The sequence below is a fragment of the Odontesthes bonariensis genome, chromosome 13 (assembly GCF_027942865.1).
Source record: "Odontesthes bonariensis isolate fOdoBon6 chromosome 13, fOdoBon6.hap1, whole genome shotgun sequence".
Classification (NCBI taxonomy): Eukaryota; Metazoa; Chordata; class Actinopteri; order Atheriniformes; family Atherinopsidae; genus Odontesthes; species Odontesthes bonariensis.
The window spans coordinates 22,555,634-22,576,518 of NC_134518.1; the positions used below are offsets into that span (position 1 = coordinate 22,555,634).

The 20,885-nt window shown below is 41.1% G+C and overlaps 2 protein-coding genes and 2 non-coding genes across 5 annotated transcripts; 1 reads left to right on the forward strand and 3 right to left on the reverse strand.

Annotated features, from left to right (window-relative positions):
* Positions 1-158: 158 nt before the first annotated feature.
* Positions 159-4,398, reverse strand: LOC142397850 (transmembrane protein 179). Its single transcript, XM_075481592.1, has 4 exons — positions 3,928-4,398; positions 3,184-3,321; positions 2,884-2,962; positions 159-1,577 (listed from the first exon to the last, which is right to left on the reverse strand). The coding sequence occupies exons 1-4, from the start codon at positions 4,245-4,247 to the stop codon at positions 1,380-1,382; spliced, it is 735 nt and encodes a 244-aa protein (XP_075337707.1). The 5' UTR covers positions 4,248-4,398; the 3' UTR covers positions 159-1,379.
* Positions 4,399-8,299: 3,901 nt separating this feature from the next.
* trnal-gag (transfer RNA leucine (anticodon GAG)) lies at positions 8,300-8,373 on the reverse strand. The gene has a single exon. It is a non-coding gene; the product is annotated as a tRNA-Leu (tRNA).
* A 1,680-nt stretch (positions 8,374-10,053) lies between these two features.
* On the reverse strand, positions 10,054-10,127 carry trnal-gag (transfer RNA leucine (anticodon GAG)). Its single transcript has one exon. It is a non-coding gene; the product is annotated as a tRNA-Leu (tRNA).
* A 619-nt stretch (positions 10,128-10,746) lies between these two features.
* hs6st2 (heparan sulfate 6-O-sulfotransferase 2) lies at positions 10,747-13,330 on the forward strand. Of its 2 annotated transcripts, none has more exons than XM_075480680.1 (2): positions 10,747-11,667; positions 12,146-13,330. In XM_075480680.1, exons 1-2 carry the CDS (start codon positions 11,093-11,095, stop codon positions 12,972-12,974), a joined length of 1,404 nt encoding a protein of 467 aa, XP_075336795.1. In that variant the 5' UTR covers positions 10,747-11,092; the 3' UTR covers positions 12,975-13,330. The 2 variants fall into 2 exon arrangements, with proteins under 2 accessions (XP_075336795.1, XP_075336796.1); XM_075480681.1 differs by having other exon boundaries at positions 12,149-13,330.
* The last annotated feature ends 7,555 nt before the right edge of the window (positions 13,331-20,885 follow it).

The following is a 20,885-nucleotide window of genomic DNA, read 5'->3' on the forward strand; positions in this document are numbered from 1 at the left end:
TTAAATTGTTTTTGTGCTCGTTTAATTCAAACTTACCTGCAACTGTTGTCAAGTATTAAGAGGATTTTTCTAGTAAATGCATTACTGCTAAAATTTGAAAAAGACGTTTATCAGCTAATTCACACGGATTTCCTTTGGACTGTGCGAGTGACGACAGATTTCGGTCTTTATGGAAGCGATTTATTTGAAAAAAGGACAAACGCAAAAACACAAATGAGAATGAGCACAAATGGGTGAAAGAGGTTAAAAAACAGAACCACAGTCAAAGTACCAAATCAGTTTATACATTACAATTCGTTTCAAGTGACACCACCGACTCCTCTCAGTTTACTTCAGATTTCCAGCTCCGCCGTTTGTGCGTCATTACGGCCGCTTTGGTCAGCGACGACAGGAAAAATAGAAACTCTGTGTCATAGTTTTAAAATAACTACTCTGAAAAAAAATCTCTCAGTATGAAAACTCGCTGATTAAACCCTGAATGGATCATCTGACGAGATCTGACTGCTTCACTGACGTCGTGAGAGCGGCGGCGTCCACACAGACGGCATCATGATGGAAATCGTCACAAGAGCAGAAGAGCTCGGTGGCGTTTTTTTTTCCCTGTTACACAACAGAACATTTAGGTCATGCTCACACAGTGAGCCAGATTTCGGTCACACACTCAACACAAGCCTCACAATAAATGCACCTCAGTGCTTCCTCTGAATGTAACACTCTGAGGATAAAATGTCACTTTCCCCCAGGTGACGACACAAATGTGCAAAATACAGAATTCCAGGAGAAATGTAAACAAACGTGCATCTTAAATATGTTCACAGCAGGCTGTAATAAGATGAAAGAGACACCGTCTGGCTGCTTGAGCCGTCATGAGTAACGCGAATAAATTAAGTGAAGCAAAAAAGTAGTAAACTGGCAGAAACAAACAAGCTCTAAAAACACTGTGGTTACCAGATCACTGGATACATCTGGAGCAGATACATCCTCTGATGTTTTTATACTCATGCTGTAAAATCCCTTTTAGCCCACGACAGAGGTGAGTTCAATCCCTCTGAAGTCGAGATTAAAATCTAAAGTTTCTGACTTCACACATCTTCACCTGCCCGACTCTGTTTATCACAGAGCTTTAAGGTTGGACATCCACTCCTCTTCGTCGAAGGACGATGGCACTGCTTCCAACATATCTTTGACTGTCCTGCAGATTCTTGATGCTCATTGGCTGATGAATAATAAATATGAGTTGCTGTTCGGTCTCTTAAATACGAATAGAAGCAGTAAGACATGCAGAGTGATAGTATCAGTGGTCGTGGGGGGAAAAAAAGAAAGGTTTTAATTCAAAAAGGGGAGTTACGAGTGAGGACTTTTGTCACCACCTCACACTCTCAGACAAAGATGGTGGGTGTCGCTGGAGGATGAGGAGGCGTGGAGGAGGCGCTGTCAGACGGACTGTATCCCAGCAGCAGCTCCTTGTCTCGGTGCAGACACGGGCCGCTGATGTCCTGGCTGTGGGAGTGGTAGAGCCGCAGGAAGGCCAGGATGCACTGAGCCAGCCACAGAGCCGTCAAGCACCACAGAGACGCCTGAGGACACAAAGCGAGAGCTGACGAGGGATGTTTTTTTTATTTCCCAAAATAGAAATGATCTGACAAGAAACATCGATATCTGTTGCCAGTAGCAACCAGTGACTCACAACATCAGTTACAGACTGAAACCGTCCTGGTGAGACATGATGTCTACATGGTAAATCTAGTTCTGCGTAAATATACATCACAGCTGGCATCCCAGTTCAACCCAAAAGGAAACACAAATGTAGCTCTTTTTATTCCTCTACTTCCCTCGTTCTGCCATAAAAAAATCGAACAAATCCATCTTTGCAGGACTGAAAGGAAAGCTCTAAAAATGGTTCAACTAGGATCCCGAACAGCTGCAGAGTAACAACGCAGGACGATTTCAGTCAAAGGGCTCATATTCATAGTTTTATTTTCTGGCACGTTTACAAAAAGAAATGCCTTAATGTTACACTTTGTTGTTCAATGATGCTCTCCAACTAAAAACTAATTTAACCTCAGTGCGTCCCTGCCTCCAGAGACGACTTCTTTCCATTATGCTGTCAGATTCTTATAATAACAATCCGAGCCTGTCGGACACAGCAAACTACTTTGCTGCACATGCTTCCCTTTTATTACACTGCAGATGCTTGACAGCTAAGTGGGATTCGCATGGAAGCGATGACTTGCAATGGCACTCGAAAGGTTAAAACCTTTTTGTTCTACTGCAAGCCACTCAGAGCCATTCAGAGTAAAATAAGCTCCCATCACGGTTTGTGTTTGCTGTCGGCAGCATTCAAAAACCTTGAAAAGACATCTATATTCAACCGTGTACCTGCTTTGTATCAGAGTACTGCAGCTGGTAGCAGAAACAATTCTTCAACAGCCCCAAACCAGAACACTCAATGTCCGTAAGTGGTAAATAATATAACATTTTGCTGACATGACTGAGACAGAGAAGCTAAATCCAGTAGGTTAACGAAGGAGAAAATGAAACTGAACCGATCAGCTCATTTAGTTTTCGTACACCACAGTTTTCACTGGGTCACAGCAATTCAAAAGTTCTCTGTATCATCCACAACAACAAATCACACAATTGCCCTTGAGGGCTGTACCGCCTTGACAAAGGGAGCCTTCACCACTGTAAAGCAATAAACTGTTTGAAAATGTGACTTTTTGATGAATTTTGATGATCCTCATTGATTTAAAAATGCAGAAACATGATCCAAACGCGGTGTTTTAGCTTATTAGAAGTCCTGACTGAGAAAACCTATCTGGTAAATATGTGTCGTCCGGTTAGAGCTGGATGCTGAAAGTGCGTGTTCATTCGAGCTCCTACCTGTGCCAGACTGAGCTCCATGAAGAAAGAGGAAGTGTTCACGTCCAGGTAAAGTGGTACAGACTGCGACTCTGCACAGCTGAGAACACAAAGAAGCAGAGAGGGATGAGAAAGGACCCCCAAATACACAAAACAGAGCTACTTCACATGTCTGCTGCAAGATTTCACAGCACGGCTTCAACACTGAATCAAAAGCTGCATAAATGTATATGTCCAACATTTCCAATTCCTGATCCTGAGCAGCCTGATCCACTAAGGCATGAAACTAAAAAAAAACAGGCTAACTCTCAGGTGACTTACCTGTACGGCCGTGTGTTGGCATCAGTCACTGTGTCACACCAGGAGCTGAATCCCAGGGACAAGATGACACTGGCCCCTCCAGACAGGAAGAACACGCACACACTCAGCACGACCGTGAGGAAGGACGAAAACAGGGTGCTGGGTGGAGACACACATGAACAACAATCACACACACAGGACAGAGCTTATGATAAGAGCAGCCTGCTCAGGCTACACGTTGTTGTGGCTGACGCAGGGGTATTTAAATAACAGCTCAGTTTATGATATAAACTTTTGGTGATACACGTTTTTAGTGCAAAACACAGCAAAGACTTCTGACACTTATCTTCTTAAATGACTACAAGAAGAGCTATTTGAAACGCACATTTCAAAATCACAAGATTATTGACAGAATGGGGGATTTCAATTAGCATAAACTTGTAGAAAACACTTAATACTTTAATACTTAAATGAATCATTTCGGGGGATTTATCATATTTGCGTACTACTTTAGGCTTTGGAAGAGGCGCATTAATAACGTGTTTATGGATGCTAGTGGATGTACAATTAAGAGGGGTGACATTATTTAAGGTACAGGCATGTATATGCATTATGCACCATTTATCCGATACAACATCTGTATTACACGAGTGCTAATACTGCAGCTGTTGTGCTTTTAGGTCAGTAATGATCAAATTGCCACGATGATAACTTGTCTGCGTATGTGCGTGCGCTTTTTATCTCTATCCAGGTCAGCGGACTCACTCGTCATGTCGCCCATGCAGATAGAAGAGGCACCTCCAGCCCTGAGCAGCCCCGTACAGAACCGTGAAAATGCCCACAAATGTGACGAACTGACAGGCTGCCAGCGGTCCCCACTGCTGCACCACCAGATGAGACATCCCGGGCTGTTCCGTCATCTCGGCCCGGTCTTCGTTCCTCCAGTAGCCGGTGGAGAAGAGGGCGCAGCGGCCTTTAAAAGCGGAGCCGTTGAGAGCCATCGGGACCACCACCAGCAAGCCCGCCACGACCGAGAGGCCGTGAGCCGCACAGTGGGCCAGCAAAAGCCGCCGGTCCAGCTCCATAACAGTGAAGAAATAACAAGTACACAACCAGAGTTTTCACGATGCGACAAAATAAATTCTGATATCAGCACATCCCCATGTGTTTCCCATGTAACGGCCCCGTTGAGGGTGGGTATTTAAAGAAGTAGGGCGGGGCGGGGCCCGAGCCGTTGGCCTACATTCCAACCGTTTCACACGGTCCGCACGTACTGAGAGAGGGGGAGGAGCCACAGAGGGCTCACTCCGCTGCAAGTTCCAGAAACCAAGTACTGTTGGAAAAAATAGTCCTATTCGAGTCGTACACCTGGGAGTAGTTATTTACTGCATCAAAAGACTGTTTCCTGGTAAAAAAAAAAAGTAAAGTAACTAAGTAACTTCTCAAGCACTTAAGGATATTTTAAAAGTTAGATGGGTCAAGATTAGGGCAATATCTATGTATAAAACGTGTTGCTGATCAATGCGTTTCACAGCGAAATAAGACCAATGTGTTTAAGTCAACTAAAAGAACAAGACAATCATTAACAATTTAAAAATATATATGCATATATACATGAATAGGTAAACTGTTCCACAGGTTCAGGGCAGCAGCTGAAAATATTAAATCTCTTTGTTTTGATCCAGAAGTCAGAACATCTAAGAACTACTGGCTGTTTGGCTGCAGCGCTTTTACAGATAGTGCATGTGAAATTTTGTTCAATGAAATGGTGCCGATTCATTCAGACCTTTAAGGCCAGTGTAAAGACAAGCTGGTGTAAAGCTTGCAGGTTCAGATGAATAATTCAATAATAATTCATGATGTATTATGGTCATAAAGGGACTGCATTTATATGGCACTTTTCTAGTCTTGTTGGTGAATATACACAGCACATTTACACTCATAGAGCACATCTTATTCAGTGCTTTTTTAAATTTATCATACACAGTCACTCATCATGGGGGATTCAGTATTTGCCCCCAACAGGGAACTGCTCTTCCTCCTGAGCTTCAGCCACAGAGCTGCAGTACTTCACTGGTCCAGAGAACACTAACAAACAACCCAGAAGTACAGAATGTTGCTACATCTTCACCTGCTGCAGCAATTGAGTTATGTACACACTGATGAATCAGTTATTTGTATTATTATCTATATAGAATATGTTATACTTAATAGGATGTACCATTTTTTTTATAGAAGCTCTTTCACTTTTTAGGGGGGACATTTCTTACATTTTGTGCCTTTATTTACATGGCAAGAGTTAAATACAGGGCTTTTTCCTGTAATCTGCACCATGTTATTGCAACATCTGCATAAGATAAGATAGAATAAGAGAAAGAGAAAGGACTTCTTCTTCTACCACTGGACATCCAGTTCATGATTTTAAATGAATGTTTGAGCAAACTGGCCTCTCGCCCGATGACCGCTGGAATAGACTCCAGCCCGACCGACGGATTCAGCGGGTATAGAAAATAGATAGATGGATGGGTTTGAGCATACTGATCAGGATCAGTCATGTTCACTAACTGATTGTGGCCTGTTTTTTAAAATGTATTTATTCATTCTTTACATGGGTATGGTGGACTGGATTCTTCTTTTTGTGTGATACTCAAACTTGGTTGCATTTTCATAACAAAAAGGTATTAGAGACTAAATTAAATATAACACAACAGTGTGTATTATACATTGTGGCACTTTTTTAAAGCATATGTTATATTTTTATAGGAAATACAAAAACTTAAATGACACTTCAAAATTATTACAATTCAAGTAATATGTAGTGTGAGAATCTCACCTCATACACATAAATAAATAGAAATTAAATCAAACATAGTCTATAAACTGTTTATTTTTGTCTTTATTTTTCATATTTTATTACATAAGATCAGATTTAAAAAAGAATACCGGAGGCAGTAACTACTGGATTAATTTCTAATTATTGTAATTATATAATCTAAACCTAAAACACACGTTTCCCCTGCAGTTAAATCCAATTATGATGGTGAAGCTATAAGCAAATGACGTCAATGAGGGCCACTATCTTTTTGTTGAGTGCAGATTTCTGAGCGGAGTGGTACATCCTCATAAACAAACAATCTTTAGTGCTGGAAATTTTTCCATCACTGACGTAACCACGGCAACGTCACGCTTGAATCTTCTAGATTTCTGACAGCTTGTACAGTGCAGATGATGATAATTGGTCCAGCAGACGATTGTCTGGGGTTTGAACCTCGAGGCTTGTTTTGTTATTAACTGATTCAATACAGGAAACTCACACATGCATCTGATTTGAGTCCCAAATTTATTATGAAACAAAATTACATTCAAAACTAAGTTGCAAGTTACTATAGTAAATTACACTGGATGTTTTTTGCGAGCTGCAGTGAATATACAGAAAGGTGCTGGAAGAAATCACAATTTTTGCACTGCATAAGATGTTTATAAAGAAAGTATTCTAGCATATCTTGTTAAGTTTAAGTGAAGACTATCTTAATGTTTACAAGGTGAGAAGTTGAAGCTGTCACGAATGTGTATCATATTTGTGATTCTGCGTGTTTATTCACATGCTGCACTGTTGGACTGAGCAAATCAGAGTAGATGGGCAATGTTGTCAGGTTAGGTTTAAAAAATAAAAAAAAGACAATGCTGTAGCCTTAGAAACAACTTCATTATATCATTTATTCATTCAATATACTGCAGTAGAAGGTCTGATATTACTCAAAGAGATGACAGACCTTTCCTCTCCTCTTAAGGGACACCATTTTTAAACCATATAGTGTCTGACACACATTGTATCAAAAAAATCTAAATTATTTGGTTATCATTTCTCCAGACTTTGCAGGGAAATAAATGGACATAGACAAACACTGCTGCGGAGGATTGATCTCCACGGGGTGCCAGAGCAGCTGTAACAGTCTGTAATACGCTGCCACAGCCATGCTGTCTTAGACCCAAAATACAAAATCACTGCATTTACTTGAGATAGAAACTCTGTCTTACATAGCGTTGTGTATTTGTTGTAGCGTCCGACTGGACGTGCTGAGAGGATGACAAAGAGCTATTCCACAAATAGTGGATTTATTATAGAGCATGAACGGTTACTGTTGGCCGTAACCACGTTAATTCTTAGGGTGTCTCATCAAAAATCATGAATCTAAGGTAATGTATTTTATAGATCAAATCAAACAGAGAGCAAATCTGTAGGATAGGACATACAAGCCTGTGGGAGAATAGCTCAGACTGTTAGGTGCATGCTTTAAACTTCAGAGGTTGTGAGATCAAAACTTATGACTAAAGTAATTTTCAGGTCCAACACTAACAGTCCCAAGGACGTAATGAGAAAACTCTGCTGCAACACCACCAATTTTCTACCCAAAAGAATTCAACCTGAACAAAATGAATCAGTAATAAAGAATATTTACATATATTCAGACAGAACAACACAGAGAATAATTATATATTTTTAATTCAATTTTTATTGACTTTATATTGAATCATTTTTGGGTTTCTTTGGTAGAACCAAAAGGAAGAGCTTTCAGGTGGCTTTCACTTGGTGTTTATCCTCTGATCTGCAGCTTTTTCACAGGTTTTCTTCAGAAGGGTGCCAGAGTCTGGTGTAAGTCTTTGGGCGTCCGTTTCAGCTCCTGATTCATCACTGGAACAGCTGTTCTAAGATCTGGTGGCTGCCTCCTGGCTGTTTGGGATCACAGATTTCTGATCTTAATTCTCTGGGGCTCTTGACGGCTTGGGGAACAGTTTGCCTGCCGAGGTGAAGAACGCCTTGATGGTGGAAGGTTTCTTGGGTTTCATCAGCTGGTCTTTAAAACAAGAGATGATCAAGTCATCTATTACTGGCTTTTGTAAATAAGCTACAATCATTGTTTTTGAATGGTTTAGACGCCGTTGGCAGATATCTTTGTAAATGACCTCGCTGAGTTTTTGAATTTTCTTTTGGTCCATAGACCTTTGATAGTCTACTTCCTTGACTTCATTCCAGATTTGGTCAAAAAGTGTATTTTTGACTTTATCAGTATTTATTGGATGGTGGCCCTTAGATTTTCTGATGGCCCGCTTCACATTCACAATTCATATTAGTCTTTGCCGAAACCCGGGATTGAACCAGGGACCTTCAGATCTCTCAGTCTGATGCTCTCCCAACTGAGCTATTTCTGCTAGAAAAGGCTAAAAATGCAGCTTTCATTTGGAAAGTAAAACAAGGAACACTCTCTGTGGAGCGTAGAGACGACAAAGCTGGGGAGCCAGATAAAGGCCACAAAAGCTCAATAATTGACTGTTTTAGCTGAGGAAGAAGCCTTGTGTGTTTTCATTCATGCAGGTTTTTTGAGATAATTCCTTTTTACCAGTTCACCTTCCTACCATTGGCTGTGTTTCCCTCTTGAAAAACATTCACAATTTGTATTAGTCTTTGCTGAAACCTGGGATTGAACCAGAGACCTTCATACCTTCAGTCTGATGCTCTCCCAAATGAGCTATTTCTGCTAGAAATGGCTAAAAATGCAGTTTTCATTTGGAAAGTAAAACAAGGAACACGCTCCGTGGAGCATAGACGACAAAGCTGGGGAGCCAGATAAAGGCCACAAAAATGCAATAATTGACTGAGGAAGAAGCCTCAAATGTTTTCATTAATCCAGGTTTTTTGAGATCATTCCTTTTCACCAGTTCACTTTCCTACCATTGGCTGTGTTTCCCTCTTGACAAACATTCACAATTCATATTAGTCTTTGCTGAAACCTGGGATTGAACCAGGGACCTTCAGATCTTCAGTCTGATGCTCTCCCAACTGAGCTATTTCGGCAAGAAAGGACTAAAATGGCAGTTTTCATTTGGAAAGTAAAACCTGTTGTAGTTGAGGAAGAAGCCTCCTGTGTTTTCGTTAATACAGTGTTATTACACTATTACTTTACTATTAGTTACTATTACTGTAGTATTAGTACACTATTGACAGACCTTTCCTCTCCTCTTAAGGGACACCATTTCTAAACCATATAGACACACACATTGAATCAAAAAAATCTTCACAGGTTGTGAGATCAAAACTTATGACTAAAGTAATTTTCAGGTCCAACACTAACAGTCCCAATGAGGTAATGAGAAAACTCTGCTGCAACACCACCAATTTTCTACCCAAAAGAATTCAACCTGAACAAAATGAATCAGTAATAAAGAATATTTACATATATTCAGACAGAACAACACAGAGAATAATTATATATTTTTAATTCAATTTTTATTGACTTTATATTGAATCATTTTTGGGTTTCTTTGGTAGAACCAAAAGGAAGAGCTTTCAGGTGGCTTTCACTTGGTGTTTATCCTCTGATCTGCAGCTTTTTCACAGGTTTTCTTCAGAAGGGTGCCAGAGTCTGGTGTAAGTCTTTGGGCGTCCGTTTCAGCTCCTGATTCATCACTGGAACAGCTGTTCTAAGATCTGGTGGCTGCCTCCTGGCTGTTTGGGATCACAGATTTCTGATCTTAATTCTCTGGGGCTCTTGACGGCTTGGGGAACAGTTTGCCTGCCGAGGTGAAGAACGCCTTGATGGTGGAAGGTTTCTTGGGTTTCATCAGCTGGTCTTTAAAACAAGAGATGATCAAGTCATCTATTACTGGCTTTTGTAAATAAGCTACAATCATTGTTTTTGAATGGTTTAGACGCCGTTGGCAGATATCTTTGTAAATGACCTCGCTGAGTTTTTGAACTTTCTTTTGGTCCATAGACCTTTGATAGTCTACTTCCTTGACTTCATTCCAGATTTGGTCAAAAAGTGTATTTTTGACTTTATCAGTATTTATTGGATGGTGGCCCGCTTCACATTCACAATTCATATTAGTCTTTGCCGAAACCCGGGATTGAACCAGGGACCTTCAGATCTCTCAGTCTGATGCACTCCCAACTGAGCTATTTCTGCTAGAAAAGGCTAAAAATGCAGTTTTCATTTGGAAAGTAAAACAAGGAACACGCTCCGTGGAGCGTAGACGACGAAGCTGGGGAGCCAGATAAAGGCCACAAAAGCGCAATAATTGACTGTTTTAGCTGAGGAAGAAGCCTCGTGTGTTTTCATTAATGCAGGTTTAGGAAGAAACCTGCTGAGAACAGTCTGGACTCAGACGTGCTACTCGCAGACTGGTGAGACCTGGATGAGAATAGCACTGTGGAGGACTAAACAGATAATGGGGAGCAATGGTGGCAGTAGGGTGTCTTCATACAAAGTGTGCCACGTTGTTCCTCCTGTGTTTTTTATTTATCCAGGTTATTTGGAGTTTTGCCTTTTTCCCATTTTTTCCCCCACCATCAGCTTTTTTTAATATATTTTAACTGACCGTGCTTGTCCCGGACTGGTGGCATCTGGATTAGAATAGCACTGTGGAGGACTACATCGATAATGTGGAGCATATCAATTTGTAAACATCCTGTGCCACTTCATTCACGTTGAGGTGAACACTTTCAGCTTTTGATTGGGTCGTGTACTTCAGTTCGTGCTCCAGGATTGGGACGTTGCCTGGTGACGTTTTTTTCATTCCCTCACTTCGCGCGGTGGATGATGGGAAGAAAGGTCAAGAATCGATGGCTGCGGAAGATGAGCATTACCACTGTAAATAGGATTATGTCTCTCAGGAACTAACCAACTCTTACGATTGAATCGCTCAATTGTTTTAGATGAATCGGACGCGCTTTGTTGTTTCTTAAACAACGAAAACTGCGAAACTTTATTGATATTTTGATTCCCAGTCGAGCATCTGGTCAGCTAGCATTTTTCGGCTAACAGCCGCATTGTTATTGTTTCGCAGCCTCTTTCACAACACTCTCTGAGGTCCCCAGCCGAGGCAGGGGTCCGGACCGCCTGAGTGATGTTTTGCTGCCCGTGCCGAGAAGATGGATGAGAAATCCAACAGCAGCCACCAGCGGCTCCTGATCGTCCTGCTCATGGTGTTGCTCTTTGGCGTCATCATGATCCAGTATGTGTGCCCCAGTGGCTCCGAGTGCCAGATGCTTCACCAGCTGGGAACCTGGTTCAGCTTGGGCAGTGCTGCTGGTTCCCGTATCAGAGGTAAAGAAATGCAAGACGGGCTCCAAAAGGATCCATACATCGCTGAAGACGGCGCTCTTGCCCGCTTTGTCCCCCGCTTCAACTTCACCAAAGCAGATCTGAATCGCGTTGTAGACTTCAACATCAAGGGGGACGATGTCATAGTTTTTCTTCACATTCAAAAGACGGGGGGCACGACGTTTGGTCGACACCTCGTGCGGAACATTCAGCTAGAGAGGCCGTGCGAGTGTCATGCAGGTCAGAAGAAATGTACCTGTTTCCGGCCAGGTAAGAAGGAAACCTGGCTTTTCTCCCGGTTCTCCACCGGCTGGAGCTGCGGCCTTCATGCGGACTGGACTGAGCTCACCAGCTGTGTCCCCTCTCGCATGGACTCACAAGAGGCCCCCAAGAACCAGCCCAGGTTGGTAGAAACATCACGCATAATACTATTGTGTAACTACACAGGAGCTTAAGCAGCAGAGTCTCTTGGAGGATAGGATTTAGGCGTACTTTAAAAGATAAATTACTGCAAGATTATTTCTCTAATCATACTCAGTACTTTATTGTTTTTACTTGATTTGAACGTCCTTTTATTGTTGATTTCCTAGTGTCCTGCGGTGATGATGCTGTTCATCTGTTAGCTTCAGTTTTATGCATTTCTACTCGGTTGTGCTTGTATTTTGTCTTTCATTCTACTTTAATTGTGTATCTCAAGTTTGCTCCAAAAATGTTTAGCTCCACCTGCGTAATGGCAGTAAAGTATGTAGGTCTAAGTCCAGATCTTATGGTGAAAAATCAAATGGTAATAATATTTTGATTGTAGAGACAACTTGAAGCGTTTTTGTATCAGTTTTGTGTTGGATCCACACAAGTCTAACATTTTCTTCCTCTTTCTCTAGCAGAAACTATTATTATATAACAATCTTGAGGGATCCCGTGTCGCGCTACTTGAGTGAGTGGCGTCATGTGCAACGCGGTGCTACATGGAAGGCGTCCTTACACGTGTGTGACGGACGCTCACCGACGCTGTCAGAGCTGCCAAGCTGCTATTCAGGTGATGACTGGTCGGGTTGCTCCCTGCAGGAGTTCATGGACTGCCCCTACAACTTGGCTAATAACCGACAATCCCGCATGTTGGCGGACCTCAGTCTGGTGGGTTGTTACAATGTTTCTGTCATGAGTGAGGACGAACGCTGGGCAGTGCTTCTGGAGAGCGCAAAACGCAACCTCCGGGGCATGGTCTTCTTCGGCCTGACCGAGTACCAGCGTAAGACCCAGTACCTGTTTGAGCAAACCTTCAACCTGGAGTTCATCGCACCCTTCACGCAGCTGAATGGCACACGTGCTGCCAGTGTTGAGGTACCCCCCGAGACGCAGCACAGAATCCGCCAGCTTAACCGTTGGGACGTAGAGCTGTATGAGTATGCCCGTGACCTCTTCCTGCAGCGTTTCCAGGTGGCGAGGCAGCAGGAGCGCAGGCAGGCCAGGGAGAGGCGGCAACAAGAGAGGAGGCGGCTCCGTGGAAGGCTGACAACAAAGCAGGGGAGCCAGCTGAAGCCCGCAGAAACGCCACGACTGACCAAAAGCCGTGCTGTTGTAGCTGAAGAGCAGCAGAGGAAGAAGGCTGCTGAGAACAGTGTGGAGTCAGACGTGCTACTCCCAGACTGGTGGGATCTGGATGAGAATAGCACTGTGGAGGACTACATAGATAACGTGGAGCAATGGTAGCAGTAGGGTGTCTTAATACAAAGTGTGCCAAGTTCTGCCTCGTCTGTTTTCATTAATCCAGGTTATTTTTTAATGTGTATGGCTTTCTACCACGTTTTGTTTTCCCACCATAAGCTGTTTTAAATGACACTTTAATTTATTAATACTGACTGTACCTCATTGCCACAATTGATGTTCTCACTGAATGCATTTGAAGTCTTATAACTCTCAGTTAGCCTTCTAGATTCTTCTTCTGGAAGTTAAAAGCATATAAACTCTTGTTATGTGGCTTGGGACCAGAGGATTTTCTTTCCCTTATACACCCAGCGGTGTAATATGTTGATCTATTTTTAAAAAAAAAACACTACTCTATGTGATTAATGGTCTTTAAGTTTGCCAAATAACTGTCTAGTCTGAATCAATTACATTTCAAGGGTACTTGATTTTTTTTGTGTGTCTTTTCAGTAACTGAAGCGAAGAATGGAGTTTTCATAGATACCTCAGTTTGTAGCATTACCAGCTAAAGTTGTGTAACGATTGAATGTGTCTCTTTTTATATTAAAAAAGATCTTTTACAGTTTGTTAATTCCTGTGCTGTCCTTGCCACCCTGTGTTATCTTCATTCTGTGTGTGCTTTTTATCAGAATATGTGCATTAAACACCGCAAGCCTCTGCACCACCAGCAGGGGGTGCACACGTATCTTCAGTTAAATTAAAAACTTCCTGGAGAGCATTTGGAAGGGAGATAGTTGACATCACGGCTTATTCTTAAATTTGGTTGGATAAGATTTTGGCTATTGTTCAGTCTAATCCTCAAACGATTTAATGAAGGGATTTGTTGTGGTAGGTGCTCCAGAACCCAAAAAAAATCGTAGGGAAAATGCCCAAGAGTTTATGCAGATGTAGATTATTTATCTGTTTTTAAAATACTTTATTTATTTATTTTTTTAATCAGGGATATACATTAAAAGCAGAAATATAAATAAAAAATAAGTATATAAAGCATAATTGGGAAAAAAGCCTTCCTTGACATCACCTCTAACCTTGGGTATTAAGGAATGTTGCTCAGTTTATTTCCTGTTTCGGAGCCGGTGAAGACAGGTTTATGTGAGAAGTAAAAACAACACATACTTTATACTGTTGTTCAAATCTGTGTGTGTGTCTACATATATATATATATATATATATATATATATATATATATATATATATATATATGTGTGTGTGTGTGTGTGTGTGAGATCATTTATAAATGACAAACTGCATTTTTGTCATTGTCATTCAAAGTTTTGTACGACGTTTAAAAAGTATGATTTTTGGTTTTATACGAAAAACTATAACAGTAAAGCTTGCTTCAAAGGTAACTTCCAGTTTTTTGGCCGGATGTTGGATGCAGTTACCCAATATAGCTTGTAAGATTAAAACAATACAATTTCCTAGCCATTATTTTAATGTCATCAGAAGTGAGAAGCACACAATTTTTTTTAACGACACTTGTTAATTTGTTCTGTAAACAGACGTTAGGAAATATTCCTTAGTTCGGTAAAGTTGGAAAGATATTCACAGATTCGAACTTCCGGGATCAATAAATCTGAAGTGAAACTTTCGTCATACACAGATTATGCATATATCTCACCGTAACAGCATAGACTATGAGCTACAGGGATCAAAATGCCGATTTTTACAAAAAAATGAGCCGTTCTGCGCGCTGGACGAATTACATTGATCTCGATGAGCAGCCGGGAGCCGAGCGAGTGCTCAGGGACCGTCTGCAAATTGCAATACAAGCGCAAGACGCTGCAAACAAAAATCAATAGCTCCACTGTTGTACAGTGCAGAGACTCCAAAATCACCACACACATTAAGGGACCCCCCATGGTCCTGCTACAACAGTTGTTTTGGTGAAATGTGGCTTTCTATAATTTTGGTGATTTTTTTTTTTAATCATTAATATCTTGCTATATTAACCAATAGCTCCACTGTTGTACAGTGCAGAGACTCCAAAATCACCACACACATTAAGGGACCCCCCATGGTCCTGCTACAACAGTTGTTTTGGTGAAATGTGGCTTTCTATAATTTTGGTGATTTTTTTTTAATCATTAATATCTTGCTATATTAACCAATAGCTCCACTGTTGTACAGTGCAGAGACTCCAAAATCACCACACACACCAAGGGACTCCTCATGGTCCTGCTACAACAGTTGTTTTGGTGAAATGTGGCTTTTTATAATTTTGGCGATTTTTTTTTTTTTTTAATCATTAATATCTTGCTATATTAACCAATAGCTCCACTGTTGTACAGTACAGAGACTCCAAAATCACCACACACATTAAGGGACCCCCCATGGTCCTTCTACAACAGTGTGGGTTTTCATAATTTTGGTGATTGTTTTTTATTTTGTATTGTTATTAATCATTAATATCGTGAAATATTAAACAATACCTCCAAAAGACTCCTCCTCTGAAAATCATTTTATTTTTCACTTATTGTCATTACATTTGTGTCTCATAATATACCTCCACCTGGCCCAAATAAAATGTCTTTAATGGAGCAGTTGCATGTGTTCTGCTCATGATCACCTTGTTGGTGCGCACTGAGTCATGTGATCATTATAGCCAATCATCAGAAAGCTTCAATTAAGCTTCACTTGGAGAGACCCACCTAGGCCTATAGCCTAATTTTACTGCATTAGTTCTTACCTTTTCTCTCTTGGAACATAACATTTTTGCCTCTGGTCTTTTAATTTAAAGAAATGGGAAGAGTGAAAAAGGGAAGCAAAGCCCAGAGAAAAAACTTATGGGAAATTTCAGGAGGACTGCAAGCCCTGGTGGCAACCCTGAAGAGTGTGAATATTGAAAACAGAGACACCAGCTATTCTTCACCCATTTGGTCAGAGGTTTCTCTAAAATTATTTGGAAAAGATGAAAGTAAAAACCGACATTGGTTGTATGTCCTATGGACATACAACAGAAAAGGGGTGAGGGATTATTTTGAAAAAGAAAGTGAGTCAAATATGACTGAAGAAAACCTGGAGGAACAAGCAGAGGATGGGCAAGAGGGTCAGCAGGATGGAGATGAGGAACAGGCAGAGGAAGAAAACCTGGAGGAACAGGCAGAGGATGGGCAAGAGGGTCAGCAGGATGGAGATGAGGAACAGACAGAGGAAGAAAAGGTAAAAAAACAATGGAGAAAGATGCCAGTGGTATCAAAGACATTTGTCATCACTGTTGGTTCTAAAAAATGGAGAAGTATTGTCCCGAAGCCCGGTTCAGCAAAATTAAGGAAACCATGGACAACGGTATTGTACAATAGTTTCAGGAAAAAAAATCCTTGTTGTACCCTTTCTTTTAAAAGCCAACATATTAAAAAAAAAAGAAGCAGAAAAATAAGCAGTCCATACTTAAATGTAACTGCGATCTGCACATTCCCATCCTGCAGTGCAAAATACCACTTCACAAAGAAAAAGGAACCCCTTAAAGCGGCAGTAGGCAACTTTTTTTTAGTCATATTAGCTTGAACTGTCATGGGATTCTGGAAGTAGAATATTAAATAGGCTGTTTAGGAAAAATAACGAAATCTGTAGCTCCCTCTGAAGCCTGTAATCATGCTTACAAAAACCGAGCGCTCCCGGCTGTTTTTAACCAATCAAGTTAGGGTGGAGGAATCCTACCTGTCAATCACAGCTTGTGCACACGCTGCTGAGCGTGAGTCTTCCCCAGCTTGTGAGCGCTCACACTGGTGTGAACTCACGTGCACAACCTCGTCCACAGAGGGGGAGGGGTTTGGGGGGCGATTCGGAGCTTGTTAGAGGTTGGGGGAGGGACCTGAAAGTTGTGTCAGTTCGAATTTTCCGACTTTAGACTCGCAATTTTGAAAACTTGCCTACTGCAGCTTTAAAGACAATACTGTGAAAATATCAGTCAAACAGATAGGCAAAATAACCCACAAAATTGGGGAAACTAAATCCCGGCCAGCCACAAGACCAAAACGGGGGAAAATCGCAAGAGCTCTCCATAAAGGTGTGAGCAATGTGTTTTATAAGAGACTTAAGAAGACACCACAGAGAGAACTAAACTCAGGAAACATGACACAGTGTCTGAACAAAAATGTTCTGAAAGTCATCAAGTCAGAGGCCCAAAGACGGAAAAGAATACATCAGGATGTGTATATGGAGATGTACTTAACACAAACCATAATCAAGGAATGCGACTCGTCATTTCATCAGATGCCTGGGTATATACAGCATTTCCAAGTGGACCCATTGGGTTTGCACATGTATACTGAAACTGGGGTCAGTATACTTATCCAACATCTGAGAAAAAAGACCCCTGTGACATTATACTTAGATGCTACAGGAAATGTTGTTTCTAAAGTACCTGGCCAGAACAAAAGAGTGTTGTACTATACACTGGCACTTCCTGGAGATGGTCAAAGTTTACCTCCCCTTCCTGTGTGCGAAATGGTGACCAATGAGCACTCAGTTCCACCAATAACCTTCTGGCTCATGCATTTTTTAAGGAAAGTGTCACAGTACACAAAACTCAGAATCCATCAAGTCGAAACTGATTACAGCTGGGCACTGATTCAAAGTGTTCTACTTGCTTTCAACAAGGAGAGCATCAACAACTACCTGGCCAGGGCATTTGAGATCATTTCCAAAAAAAAGACGTGGAAAGAAATCAAAATGTGCACTGTGCTGCACATATGTGCTGCACATGTAATAAAGGCTGTGGCACAGTCAATAGCTCGGACAACAGAAGACACAGGTTTGAGGCAGTTTGCAGTATTTGCATTTGCAAGACTGCAAAACAGCATATCCTTGGACACAGCTATGATAATCTTCCGCTCTCTCTGTACAGTTTTCATGGCAAAATACAATACAGAGAGAGTCCAAAGTCATCTGAAAATTGTACAGGACCTGATCAAGGAGTGCATAATGCCAGACATACAGCAAACAATAAAACTTGAGGACTGCCCCTTACTTAATGAAGAAGATGAGGATGAAAGGAAAAATGCCCACACAATTGTTGGAGGATCACCTTTCACAAGGGCATTTAAGAAGGTCCTCGAGGAGGTTCAAGACCTTGAAAAAAAGGAAGCTGATGCCTCACCCTCACACACATCAGAAGAGGAAAATGCATACTTCTGCCCAGGTATCATCAACTTGCTGTTTGACAATTACCTTGGAATTTTCCCCCTTTGGAGCGGCCTACTTTTGGGGAATCTGCAGAGGTATGCTTCTGACAAACAAGATCTCACCTTTGGACCTTACAAATCCCGCGACACCAACTGCCATGTGGAGAGGTGGTTTGGGATTGTTAAAAATTCCATTTTAAGAAAAAAGATGCGACTGCGGCCGGGGATATTTGTCCGAAAGATGTTCAGCTCTCTGCAGGGGAGATACAGAGAGCACACAATCACACATAACTTCTCAGAAAACATATTACTGAAGCCAGTAAAAAATAAAGATCTCTCTCAGTCAAAAGAAGGTTGGGCAAAGAAAGATGGAACAAAACCCAAGGGAGCAACCTCAAAGTTTTACTCTGCTCCAACGAAGGTCCCGCTGCCAAAGAGGGGAAAGTCTGCTCCAAGAAGCAATGACACCAACAGCAGCAAAAGGTCTGACCCTGTTACAGAGGTGAGATTTTTATAATTTATGTGAAAAACATAAACCATTACACAAGGTCAGCCAATACTATGTCAGCTCTCTGCACTAGGACAGATAAATTGACAGATTATTAATAATATTGTACGGAAGTTTTCAAAAGCTAAGTGATTACAGTGTGATTGTTCATGTCCTTGTAGGTTGACGCCCTTTTGGCAGGCCAACCAACAGAGGTCGTGGTAGCTGTGTTGAGAGACGGAAAACAGAAGGTGGATTTGAACCTGCGGCACATCGAGTTCCTCAGTTTGAGGCCTGGTGAACTACTCATTGGCGAGGCAAGTTTCACAAAATCTAAATCATCAAGCTGTTGATGCATCCATCCCATCTTTATATTCGTCTTATGGTTCTTCCATGTGTTTCTCATGTTTTTTACTACTACTATTTTTAGAATATCCATTACAGTAATATGTGTTGTCCACAATTTAAACAAATATTATGAAAACATAATGAGTTGTGCTCCATTGAATGGATGTCCGTATGTAAATACATCAACTGATATATACACTATAATTTCCCTTCTATTTAGGCAATAGAATGTTACTTCAGGGCCATCCTAAACACAAAAGACACTGCTGGGCGTCTTTTCCTCCTGAACCATTACACCATTGGTGTAATTTTACATGGAACCAGGGAGCAGATGGCCAGGCAAGGACTGAAAACTGTAAGTACAGCTATTATGATTTGTTTTTGAATGAGGCTTTTCTATGTGAATGTATGAATCAGCAACGTAGCCTGCAGCCATTATACCAAATTTAAATGTGTTTACACATAACACTTTTCTGATGTGATAAAGGAAAAAGTACTTATTGAAATTCAAACATACCCTTTCCTGTTCCTGTGGAGAAAAAAAGTACCCTATGAGAATTGCTTTCCTATCTGTCTATCAAATAATAATGTCATCTGTTTTTATTTTATTTTATATTATTTTTAAATTTCAGGTCCAATTTGATGACTATGATGGAGCCATTGGTTTTGTCAATGTGAGAAATGTTCACTGGAAGTTTGTGGTGAGTATAAGCTACTTCTCGTCCCGCTGAGCTGTCATTCTAAGCGCTTACAATGGGGTCGAGGCCAGACCCTCCCTCAGAAATGAATTAAAATGCGTTTCTGGGAGGGAGGGGCAGGTTTACGAGGCTAGTTGTGATTGGTGTTATGGTTTAATGACATTTTTATTTTTTAAACAGTATCTCCATGCCTCGTCAAACCAAATCTTTGTGGTTGATCCTCTGCAAGGGACAAAAGAGTTGGAGGACTCAAGAAAAGCAACATACAGATTTGGGTAATATTAAATAGAATATGGGAGAATAAAAGGTAATAGTTCAGCCGAAGAGTAAGTATAAATGTAAACTAAACTTGATATTCAACTTACTTTTACAGGCAATATTTCAAGATGCGACGGAACAGGCTCGGAAAGGAGGACTGGGTTGACATCAAATGGAAGCCTGGCAAAATAGCCCACAACTACCAAAAGGATGACTCTAGTTGTGGGGTATTTGTCATGCAGGTGACCTTATGCAAGCAGGCATAACTATGCAAAATATTATATGATGAAGGATAAAATTACACATTATTAATGTCTAATTCATACACAATTGTCTCACCATCCACACAGATGGCCAAGATTACAATTAAGGACTTCCCAAACATCCCAAAGAAATTTCAAGTCAAGACTTCCAAAACATCTCTTGGAAAAATCAGAAGAGAAATGGCTGAGGAAATACTCCAAGCATCTGGTATCTTTCTATGAAGGTGTTTAGCACCTCTTATTAATGGAATAACATACCCACATAAACAGTGTACAAATGCAGTGTATGTGTTTTCAGTTTCAAAGGATGACTTCTGCTCCTTCTGTGGAAGAGAGAACAAGCTCAATACTGCTGCTGATCCTATTTGGGTAAGTATTTGGGTATATGCTATGTTGTATATAAACAAATTGTGGACAGTTAGGAATGATATTGCTGTGATTACAAAAAACCTGTAGTATGCAATTCATTGCAGCTAACACTTTGTTCACATATTTTTTCCCTATGTAGATTCAGTGTGAAACATGCAAACGATGGTTCCATACAGATTGTCTGGGGATGTCCACAGATGCAATACCCGAAGAAGACACTGCATGGTATTGTGCCTTATGTAATACCTCAAACTGAAGAGTCTTGAGTGAAGTCACTGAAGGGGTGCATCTGGTTAGCTCTTACCAGAGATAGGAAGGTTTAGGTCTGGAGAGTAGAGACATCCCTGAATAGGAAGATTATATTTTCC